The sequence below is a fragment of the Xenopus laevis genome, chromosome 8L, assembly GCF_017654675.1.
Source record: "Xenopus laevis strain J_2021 chromosome 8L, Xenopus_laevis_v10.1, whole genome shotgun sequence".
NCBI classification, from domain to species: domain Eukaryota; kingdom Metazoa; phylum Chordata; class Amphibia; order Anura; family Pipidae; genus Xenopus; species Xenopus laevis.
This window is the reverse complement of record NC_054385.1, coordinates 61,963,933-61,976,314: the sequence shown is the minus strand read 5'-3', so window position 1 is coordinate 61,976,314 and position 12,382 is coordinate 61,963,933. Positions and strand designations below refer to the sequence as shown.

Here is a 12,382-nt window from a genome sequence, read left to right as displayed (position 1 = left end):
TAGCATTGGTTTCAAGTATGGAATTTGCATTTGGAAGATGCTGCTGTGAACACAAAATTAAGGGATACTAGGGGATGTAACAGCTCAAGATCATACAAAGATCATACCACTTGATAGATGATATGCTATGGCCTGGGCATGTATGGCTGCCAATGGAACGGGGTCACTAGTTGATTGATAATATCACTATTGGCAGAAGCAGCAGGATGAATTCTAAAATTTATAGGTCTATACTATCTGCTCAGATTAAGCCAAATGCTGCACAACTGATAGGATGGTGTTTCACAGTACAGATGATCAATGAACCAAAACATACTGTTTCAGCAACCCAAGAGCTTTTAAAGACAGAGACATGGAATATTCTTCAATGGTGTTATCAGTTACCACCATTGAAGTCAGTAACTCAAATGAACATTCATTTCAATTGCTGAAGACAAAAATGAAGACAGAAAGTCCAACAAACAAGCAGCAACTAATAACAGGTTTAGTGATATCCTTGTAAAGCATCACATGGCAGGGAACCCAGCATTTGGTCATGTCCATTCATTTCAGACTTCAGTCAATCACTGACAGACATAATATCAAAGGCTATTGTGATACGAAGCTCTATAGTTAGTATACGTATGGGTATATAGAATTTAATTAAAAGTAGGGAGGGGTGTGTGTATGGATGCTGGGTTTTCATTTGGAGGTGTTGAACTTGATGGACTTTGTCTTTTTTCTACATAATTTAACTATGTAAACTGATTGCAAAGGATTTTAAACAAGGTATTGAAAATTATCATTATATGTATGATTGTTACAACTAGAAGTTTGTTCAAATACTTTTGGGACTATGTATGAATTAAAGATGAAAGTCTTCACTGATTTTGGCTTGATAACGAAAGGGTGGCCCTTGACTTTCTAGTCTACTATATGTTATAGAGGGGTCTGAGTGGAGAGTATGAGTCTTTCTGAGCTGATTGTGGGTTGATTGGAAAATCTCTTTGCCGGGTTAACTTAATTTAATTATGTGCTATTTTTCTTTTACTTGAAATGTATTTGTACCATGAGGGCCCTAGGTGAAGTTTTTCCCTAACAGTGATGCATTCAAAATGTCATCATTCTCTGGTAGTAGAACTGACAGTTGCTAGCTTCATTGAAAATTCAGAGTGAACTATACAATGGAATCCTACGATGTCACTGGGCAGATGGGTAACTGGGATCCTCTCTGCTCAGGCCTCTCCTGAAAACTGGCAGGTCTAAGGGCAACTTGTGTTTTTCCTGCTAAAAAGAAATAGCCCAGTGGTCTGATTTGGGGCTTCAATAGTGAACAAGGTACAGAGGAGAAAAAATTTGTCTACGACTAATGGATTTATTTCTAAAATGCTTTCCTTATTTACAAAATAATTTTTTTTTTTTGGTCAAAGGAGACTAGTAGGGGGGTCCCACCATCCGCCTAGTCTTAATTTAGTTTTTGCAGCTCAGTTATTCATGCCACTAGCAGTATGGATGAGTATTATTCATAATTTTAGGTATATTTAGTATTAGTATGAATTAATTGCCCATCTTTTTACATTGTTAATGCTGTGAACTGTTATCTCATTTTTGCAGCTGTGCTCCAACGGAATAAATTCATTGGAATTTACATATCTACTGCACAAATATATTGAAGAACATAAAGTAAAATTCATCTGAAGGTATTTGCTTTGCATCTGTATATAAGGAAAATTGCCTTAAAGTCTTTAATTTAATTTAAAATTAACTTACCTATATATTGCTTCCAGAATTCTTTCTAAAACAGAAGAAAATAAGACATAATTATCTAGTACCATTTTCCTAGAAACTCACTAAACCGTTTTTGCCACATTTTACTAGTGAGGGATGGTCAGAGCCTTGCCTCAGGCAGCACTTTACTAAGGGTGACAGAAAATAGGCAGCAGAATATTAATTATTAGGCAGGGGCAGCAGCATATAAATATCTTATAAAGGTATAAAGCATGCTAGGTACTGTAGTCCAACAATATCATTTAAAGCCACATTGCAAAACATTATCCCAGTTCACCTGAGCTAGCATCACCAATGCAAAGGAATGTGGTAGTGAAATTTCCAAATCCCAAAATGAGTACCTTTTCAGGGAATTATGAGTACCTTTCCAGGGAATTATTGCAAAAATGAAGATTTTTATACATGCTTCATCATACTAGAATAATACCTTTTCTAAATATAATTAATTTTGACCCATTTCTGAAATAATCAAGTTACACTTTATGCTTCTCCTCTCAGCATTTGTTTTTCTTCATGCAGGAGTTTGGAGTCTAATTTTGAATGACAGTTAAATCTAATACAGCCTTTGGGGGCTTGTTTTGCCTAGAAGATGTATTAGGGCTCACTAAGAAATTATGTTTCCCTACATGCAGGGGTTGTGCCAAAGTCAGTTATTTTGTTTAAAGGGGTGGTTGATCTTTATGTTAATTCTTAGCATGTACAGAATGGGCACTTCTAAGCAACTTTTCAATGGGTATTTATTTTTTTATAGTTTTTTAATTATTTCCCTTCTTTTTCAGACTCTTTCCAGCTTTCAAATGGGGATCACTGATCCCATCTAAGCAAAACAGATGCTGAGAGAGGGATAGTGAAGACAAACTTGATTATTTCATACTTTTTAATTAATCATATTTAGAAAGGTTCTTATATCAGTATGATGAAGCTTACATTATTTTTTTTGTGATAGTTCCCCTTTAATATTGATCTTGAGTCTATTTATATATATGCTTGTCCCACCCACTGTGATGGCATCAGAGAATGGGGATGTTGGGTCTTCCATCTACAAATTTAGCTGTAATGAGCTTAGATTCCTGTAAAAGAACTCAACCCATAAGAGAATAAAATATTTCTGTCAAAGGTGCCATTTTATAAATAGGCAAAGACATAAATTTGATGAAACGTGCAAACTTTAACCAGTTTCACTACATCAACAATTCATACATAAGGTTTTGAATGACCATGTACACAGTGCATATACTGCATTTTAATGAGATAAAAAGAAGGCCCTGTCTTATTATGCACCTGTCACTGTGTCTCGGAGCTTCACAGCGAGGCGCCACCGGAGATGGTCTGTTTATTTTAGAGTTTTGTTGAATAGACGTAACCAACGTATAATGGCATTTTTAGGATAAGATTTTGATCCTGTCACAACCAATTTAGCATTCAGTTTGGTGTAGACTTTTGTGTAGTCAGATTTTACTTGAATGAATATAATTTACATATATAAAGAATATTAAAATACATTCTTACAGTGCCAGTTTTCCAGACTGACAGCTAGTTTACTTAAGTGATTTTGGGGTTTTTCTTCATATCTAGTATCCAATAGCAACTAATAAAATGTTTGCTTCCAAACAACGAGCAGTAAATGTAAAATTCTGACTATTACTTCTATCAGCCATGTAAGATCCTTGAAAATAACTTTGAAAAGGTTGTATTCTCTGCATGTAGTTATACATCGGGTTTCAAAGCTCGTTCACTTCAGCTACTGGATCAGCTAATGTGATTGGAAAATGTGCGCTTAAAGATGCTGCCAGAGGATACTGGCATTTTTTATTTGATGACAGATGAAAGTGTAGATTGTCTACCTCTAAACCAATCAGTACCTTCTTTCTGTTGATTTAAATACTACACTCATTCTGTCTGTATCCCATGGGGTTGAATTGAAGATCCTTTTTGAGCTTTGCAACCAAATTAAGGCAGAGTCAAGAAATGTTTCAAATTTGTGATAGAAGTCACTAACTTTGCACCAGGTTCAGCAACCATCAGCAACAGATTAGCAGGTACCATTTACTGGTCACCTGTATGTTATTTGGGGTTCCAGTGAGTATTCCCAAAACCAGACAGATATGGTAAAATCAGTGGAAAATTATTCTGTTCAGATTTCTAAACCGACAAACCAAGTAATTAAAAATTATGTTTTCGGAAAGTTTATAAGCACATCTGATGACCTGTCTATTTATACCTATTATTATATTATAGGAATTTTATTGGTATTATATATTATAGAATAATTAGTTATTAGAAGGGCTGTGATAATATAGTGAATAAAGTACCCCTCTGTAAAATATAAGGATATTATAAGTTACCAAGGAGTTTGATGACCATATAAGAACACGAGGCCGAAGGCCAAGTGTTTTTATACAGGTCATGGAACGCCGAGGTAACTTCTAATATCCTCATATTTTGCAACTGGGGGTACTTTATTTATTATAATACACAAGTTTCAGTGAGTCATGTGACAGAAATGACATCAGAACTCACCGTTTATAACTGATGACATCAGAACTCACCGTTTATAAGGATATAATTTACAGGATATTCATGGCTTTTGTGTATTATATATGAATTAACCCATCCTAATAAACTATGTGCAAATACACATTTATTATTATTATTGCTGAACATATAATTTATATGCTTTTCTTAATACTAATAATTTATTGCACCCAAAAAGTGCATAATAATCTGTTTGCCAGAGAAAGACCCATAATCTGTCCCCAATGTGTATCAGAGTCTGCATCAACAGTATCCCCAAATGAAATGTTCATCAATTGTACAGGTATGGGATCCATTATTTGGAAGTCCATTATCCAGAAAGTTCCGCATTACAGGAAGGTCATCTGCAATAGACTCCATTTTATCCATATAATCCAAATTTTTATAAACTATTTCTCTGTAATACTAAAACAGTACAGGTATGGGATCCTCTAGCCAGACTCCATATACTCCATTTTATCCAAATAATCCAAATTTTTAAAAAGCACCTTGTACTTGATCTCAACTAACAATTTAAGTAATCCTTATTGGAGGTAAAACAATCCTTTTTCTTTTTCAATTGTGTTTATTAGCATTTTCAAATAAACAGCATGAGTAAACATAACAAAGGATTGGCTGACACAAGCCCATCCGTTAATACAACATTACAGGATTATTAACTATCAATCCAAAAAAAATAAACATCGAATGATGCCTTAGAACATAGATATAACAAAGAAAAAAATAAATAAACATAACAGTAAAAAGAAACATCCTCTCTATCAGTCCCACAAAACAATTAACTACATCTTATGCAGAAAAGAGCACATCTCCCATCAATTATTAAACTGTGAGTATGTAAAGGAGAATCTCTATCAGAACTGAACATACATTTTCAATAATAGCTTTAGCCTCAGAATCAAGAAAGTTAAAATATGGGGTGGCAAAGCAATCCTATTGGGTTTATTTAATGTTCAAAAGATTTTCTAGTAGATTTAAGGTATAAAAACCCCTAGGTGCAATGAAATCATTCGAAAATCGTTCGATCGATGGATTAAAATCATTAGAAAATCTTTCGATCGATGAATTAAAATCCTTCGAATCATTCGATTCGAAGGATTTAATCGTTCGATGGAACGATTTTTCCTTCGACCGTTCGATAGTAGGAAATGCGGTAAATCCTTTGACTTCGATATTCAGTATCTAGTGCAAAGACCAGTGCTTAGGTTGCTAAGTGTGGGCAGGGTTCAAATGCAAAAAAACATTGCTTTTGTGCCCATTTCTTGCACATTGCTCTCTGCTCTACAGTTGGTAAATTAGATCTGTATTCCCATTGCGAAGCATCACAAGTATACTTGTCTTTATTATTATTTTTCTGTCTGGTTTGCAGACATATGAAAACTGATTAGTCTCTCCAGAGCCAGACAGCGCCTACTAAACTCGCATACTTTTCAAAACCATACAACCCTAGGACAAGGTCTGGTTTAAAATGTTTGACTTTTATATTAGACCTGTGACTTTCTTTAAAACTTGTAGCAGGAACCTTGCATAAACTATAAGGGTAAGGCCAGAAGAGCAGATTCGGGGAGATTTTGTCGCCTGGCGACTTATCGCCACGTCTTTTGCGCGACTATCTTCCCGAACTGCCTCAGCGTCTTTTCCCCATAGGCTACAGCACAAAATCGCCTGCGCTAATGCACACCGAGCGATGCGTTTTCAATAGTCGCCTAATAGTCTCCTCGTCTGGCCTTACCCTAAGACCTAAAGGTCTTATTTATTTGCCACAAAGATAAAGTAAACACACATCTGCTACAGAGGTAACTGATTCCAGCCTTCATAATGCATCCTAAAAATTGCTTCACCCACACATATTATTTAATTAGGTCTGAACATTTCATATGTCTACTGCTGATGTACTCAGATTAAAAACAGATTATATTAACAACTATAATAAATGTTCAGACCATTGGGACTGGGTGATGTGTGTGTAATACAAGGACCATCCCCTTCCTTATGTGCTGGGCTGTGTACATGAGTTTGGGAAGTAGCAACTGAGAAATCTGTAGGTTTCAGGAAGTCTTTATAATAGGTGATACTTTTAATTGGCTAATTCAGTAGATACAATATATAAATTTTGCATTTCTGACACTTACCACAGAACTGCCACAAGCTACATTAATTTAATTACATTAACCTCTGCAGAGGGAAGTTTATGTGCATGGGAACAGGTTCTACACATACACATATCAGATTAATAACTGATTTCCCTGTTTAATTTTTTATAAATAAATAAAGTAATACCATACATGAAGCAGGCAACTAAGAAGTCCAGAAAGCTTACATTTTATCATCTACTAAGCCAATAAAACATCAGCCTACATCAGCCTAGTAGGAAAGTGTATATTTTCTGTTTTGATCTATGGCTAACATGGTACAACACTCTGCTACTAGGCTGATAGAGAAGTGACTCAGTCTGACATAGCAATAACCTTTAGTAATGGGTGGAGGGCACACCAATTCAGCAAATGCTGTAGGTAAACAGTGCAAGAGGTGCAAACATCAATGTTTAAGTGTGGAAGGTGCGTTAATTGCAATTTTGTGATGCGCACAGATAAATTCTATCACCCGATGACGGGTAGGGAGTATGAAATGACAGACTACATAAATTGTCAGACTGACTATGTCATATATATGGTAAAATGTCCTTGTGGTAAAGTATATGTAGGGGAAACTACCAGGTCCCTCAGTATTAGGATTGGGGAACACAGAAGTGATGTTAGACTTAAGAAACATACATCCCCTTTGGCAAGGCACTTCATGGAAGCAAACCATCAGGTCAGTCAACTGAAGTTTATGGGGATAGAACGAGTAAGAACCCCTACCCGTGGTGGTAATAGGGAAATTCTATTGAAACAGCGTGAATTGAAGTGGATATATAGGTTACAAACCCTATCTCCGAATGGTCTAAATGAGGATAGGGAATTATCACTGTTTTTTTAATGTTACCTTCAATATTGGTAATTGACCTCTGATGGACATTGTGTTAAACAATGAGGCTTTCCTCTTATTAAGAATTTTGATGTGAGTCGTAGGACCTCAGCCTGTGTACCTATATGAGTTTACTATATAGTAATGTTTTTCTGATGTTTTTAATAATTGTTTTTAACCTTATTTATATGTTACTATTTCTACTATCTTCACAGATCATATAAGAAATGAGTGATGGATTATCCATTGAATTTTTGTGTCCTCCTATTAACCTCACCAAAGGTTTTTTTTAAAAAAAACGAAAAAAACGAGGAAATATGTTAATGAGCACTGTCACTTTAAATATATTGCACTGACCACGGGTCTGTTTTTATATTGTTTAATATTAGATTGCACAATATGGACTGTTTTATAATATTGATTGTCACTATAATGAACTAATGAAAGATGATTGGTTACTATATGTATTTTTATGAACAAATCTTTTTACATGAATTCCCTACATATGATTGGACACATTGAGACACATGATTATAAGCACATACTAACTTTAGAGGTCATATGACCCAGGTCATCGATTATACACATTGGACACATTGAGACACATGATTATAAGCACACACCCACTTTAGAGGTCATATGACCCAGATCATCGATTGGATACATTGAGACACATGATTATAAGCACATACCCACTTTTGAGGTCATATGACCAACTTTATCGATTTTATTATATGCAATGGTATAAATCAATTAATTCTGCACACAAGCACTTTAGAACATATATCTATGTTTTATCTATATGATAAATTGGTTTTTTGTTTTGATCTGTGATTAATTAGTAGTATGGTTTATATCCTGTGTTGCTGGATGACATTTGGTTGCTATGTGAACTATCGTGAGTTACCCCATGTTTTGGTTACCTAGCGACAGAGTAAACATGAGCGCATGCTTTCCCTGTAGTGCAGGCAAGTACAATGAATATAGAGAGCCGTGTTGCTAAGCGGATGACTCATCCGCGGAAGGGACATAGGCGGAAGTGACGTCACACACCATGTGGTAATTGAACAGGGTATTTATAGCTCCACACGATAGGGCAAACGTCAGAATCCCCTTGACAAAGGCTTACGCCGAAACGTTGGGGCCATTCTCATACTGGTGGTAGGTGTATCTGCTCCTTGCTGTATAATTGTAATACTTACTGTTTACTGTTATGTAATTGTGGCTATGTTTAAACGTTAGGTATATACCATGTAAGCTTATGTATTGTATTATACAGGCCTACTATTGTGGCTTTGTGTGTATTATTTGCATAAACAAGTAAAACTTTATTTTAAATATACCATACTTGCCTTCTTTTGAGTGTGCATACCTATCTATATATAGCAATAACCTTTGGTATGGTCTCTAAGCTAGATGAATACTTTCATTGTGTGTGTGTGGTATATGAGTACTGTCTGATGTATGTATACAAATAATCTCTGCCTGTGGTAGATAAATTATCTGTGACTGATGTACATAGAGTAGGGCATTTTGTCTGTGGTACATAAGGGCACTCTATGGTAAACAAGTAAACTCTGCTGCATATTATATATATATGAGAAATGTTTGATGTATGTACAGAGGTCCTTTCTGTGTGTAGTGCAGAAGTTGAGTACTATATGGCCAATTGGGGAGGTCACCAGGGGCCCATGGTTCAAAGGGGTCACAAAGTTGTAGAAAGGGCATGCCAAGGGCCTTAGCAGTGGTTAATCTGCCCCTGCAACGTGTAACCTAATACACAGGAGTCCACTATGCACAGGCCCAGATTTCTGTTTACATTGGCCCTAGACCACATGGTCATCAAATTGTGCTCCATAGAATGTGGTTGGGAGACGTGCAGCCCCTAAAATCTTGCCACCCTAGGCTCAGGCTATTGAGACCTCACCTGCCTATGGATATCATTATTGCACAATAGGATTAGGTTTTGACAATGAATCATGATGCCTAGTGTGATTCCCCTACTTTTAAGTGAAGAAGTCTCTCTCTCTCTCTCTCTCTCTCTCTCTCTCTCTCTCTCTCTCTCACTCTATATATATATATATATATATATATATATATATATATATATATATATATATACAAAACTAAGCCACTGTCCTTTTTGTATTTAAATTAAAGAACATTCTAATTGTGGTTACACAACTTACAGTTTTGCCATCATTTTCAAAAACTTCTCTTGCTTCCTCATAGTTGCACTTTTCTTCTAGACATTCCCGTTCAAGGTTGTCAGCCACAAACTCTTCCAGACGGCCTGTGTTATACCTCTTTTGTCTCACCAGAATGCTGCTTGCAGATTTATCAGACAGGAACACTGTCCATGAGAACACAAATGCATTCACATGATGTTTGATACTCTTTTTCCACTTTTTTTTAAGCAGATGGGGAGTATTGTTAAAGTACTAAATAAGAATAGGGGTTCAAAGATATTTCTTGTTATTACTACTATTACTATTATCTTCTATATAGTGCAGATACATATTCTCCTTTTATCTAAAGAAACATTAAGGGGCACATTTACTAAGGGTCGAATATTGAGGGTTAATAAACCCTCGAATTCAAGAGACAGTACTTTGACTATCGACTGGTCGAATAGTTCGAATTAGTTTGAATCCTTCGAACCGAAGACGAACGTCGTAGTAGCCTATTCAATGGTCAAAATACCCAAAAAAATACTTTGAAATTCGAAGTTATTTTACTTCGAATCCTTCACTCGAGCTTAGTAAATGTGCCCCCACATGATTTGCCTTTTCTGCCTTTTTAAATTAGTGTAGATATTTCTGACTCTTCTATCTGATTAAAGTGAGGGTGCTGCCATTTCTAAACTAGCATAATTTTAGCATATTCTCTAAACTAGCATAAATCCATGTTAATTGATTAGGTATTTCTTTTAATGTCTAAATATGTTTGTTTTTTTTGCTGATCTAGACAACCTCATGATAATAGATCCCATATCTGAACTACATTTCTTTTTATGTTCTGTTTTTTAATACATTTTCTAAATGCAACAATTTAATGAAGTACTACCATATGTCCTTTTTAAGAGACACATTTTTATATTTTTGGTAAGCACTACAAACACTTGAAATAGGATCTCATTGCGTGTGTGTAATTCTTTTTATCTCCACTATTGGTTATTTGCTTCTGAGAGAGTTACTGGCTTTGTGTTTATAAAAAAATACAGATAGTGTGTTTTTGACCCTTTTAACCCTTACAAATATAATTTTACATTGGACACAAAGAAGAATTTCATAAAAGGATTTGGAAACCAAGTGTAAAATGTTTACCAAGTTAACTCCCCCCCTTGTATGTGTGTCCCCACTGGATGTTAAATAACAGAGTTTGGGTGGGTGCAGTGCAGATAAAAGAACATAAAATAATGTTACAGAGATTGAATTTAGTCAAAGCTTGTTATAGAGACTATTTACAGCTCTGCTTATTGCAATGGAAAAATCAATAATAAACTGGCAAAAAAAAACAATATATAGATGCAAAGGTCCCCACGGCAACGACTGCTTTCTGTCTCTCTGTTAGCTTGTTCTTGGAAATTTTATGAGCAAGATATGTTTCTGAACATTTCCAATACCACTTTTATTTGTTCTTTAAATCAAAAGGGGCTTTGCATTACTGTAGAAGTTTGTCTGTGCTAGTGTTGGCTTCCCCAGCAGCCATTTTGGATTTAAAAGAATTTTATTATTTCTTGTACCCTAATATTCTTAACAGAAAGCTCGAGGGTTGGCAGCATGGAAATATTTTTTTTCTACTGGAATAAATAAAAATGTAAAACCGTTTTTATTTGCTGATGTTGCTGATGTATTTGAATGGATATTGTTTATATTGCACTTATTCTGCTGTTTGCTGTAACCAGGCAACAAGTCCTCACCTTCCAGTTATGGTACAAATCCCAGAGACCCTAAACAGCCTTTGAATTGCAGTTCAGGGAGAAGAAGGGGCTGGATTTTGATATTGCCTGACTAAAGCAACTTCTCTAAAGTTTTTCTTTTCATTGGACAGGGCATAATTTGTGATAAATAAGGTTCACATACCTGTATTTTGCGCACTGCAGAAGGAGACCAGGAGATAAATAACAAGAATGCTTGAAAAGGCTGCCATCTTCCTTTCTCTGAACCGTTAAAATGGCAGAATCAATAACTCCAAAGTTCAAAATTCTGTGTGTTTATTTTGGTTTCATGAATAAATACGGGGTTGAAGAACATGCCCACTCTGACATCACTGGATTCTAAAACATAATAAAAACACTGTGCCTTTACTCACTGGTGAAGAAAGATGGGGACTGAACATGCAAAATCTTTAGTGACTCTTAAAGCATAAATACTATATTTAATGCAATATTCCTAACAATTTACAGATAAACAGCTATTAAACAAGAACTAAACCCTAAAAATTAATACGGCCAAAAATGCCATATTTTATAAACTGCTCTTATTACACCAGCCTAAAGTTTCAGCTTCTCAATAGCAGCAATGATCCAGGACTTCAAACTTGTCACAGGGGGTCACCATCTTGGAAAGTATCTGTGACACTCACATGCTCAGTGGGCTCTGAGCATCTGTTGAGAAGCTAAGGGGGTCATCGCAAATTATCAAGTAGACAATGAGGTTGTCCTGTAATATATGCTACAAGGTAGATTATTAAATGATCATGCTAGTTGCACTGGTTTCTGTGCTGCCATATCGTAATTATCAGTATTAATTTTAATCAGCTTATATTGTGACATTGATATTCTATGCCTATTGTATATTTTGAGTGGGTTCCTAAGCTCAGTAACTGACAGCAACACAGAGCATGTGCAGTGAATCAGCAGAAAAGAAGATGGGGAGCTACTGGGGCATCTTCAGAGACACAGATCTTTACTGCTAAAGGGCTGTGGTTGCCTTGGGCTGATACCGAAGCTCAAAACATAATGTACAACATTTCTAGCTACTTCTTTAGTTAAGCTTTACTTCTCCTTTAAAAACAATGCCTGAGTTAAACAATAGTCTAAGATCCTGTTCTGAACCATTTTGTGCCTAAACTATTCCTTGCTGACATCAAGGGGCATCTTAATGAGTAC

General features: G+C 35.7%; 1 protein-coding gene across 1 annotated transcript in view; it reads right to left on the bottom strand.

Moving 5' to 3' along the window:
* Positions 1-11,461, bottom strand: part of f9.L (coagulation factor 9 L homeolog) — a 28,254-nt gene extending 16,793 nt beyond the window's left edge. The window contains exons 1-3 of the mRNA XM_018230787.2: positions 11,355-11,461; positions 9,459-9,622; positions 1,750-1,774 (exon numbers count right to left, since the gene is read on the bottom strand). Coding sequence (XP_018086276.1) covers positions 1,750-1,774; positions 9,459-9,622; positions 11,355-11,421 — 256 coding nt within the window. The 5' untranslated portion in view covers positions 11,422-11,461. The remainder of the gene's footprint in view (positions 1-1,749; positions 1,775-9,458; positions 9,623-11,354) is intronic.
* Positions 11,462-12,382: the final 921 nt, after the last annotated feature.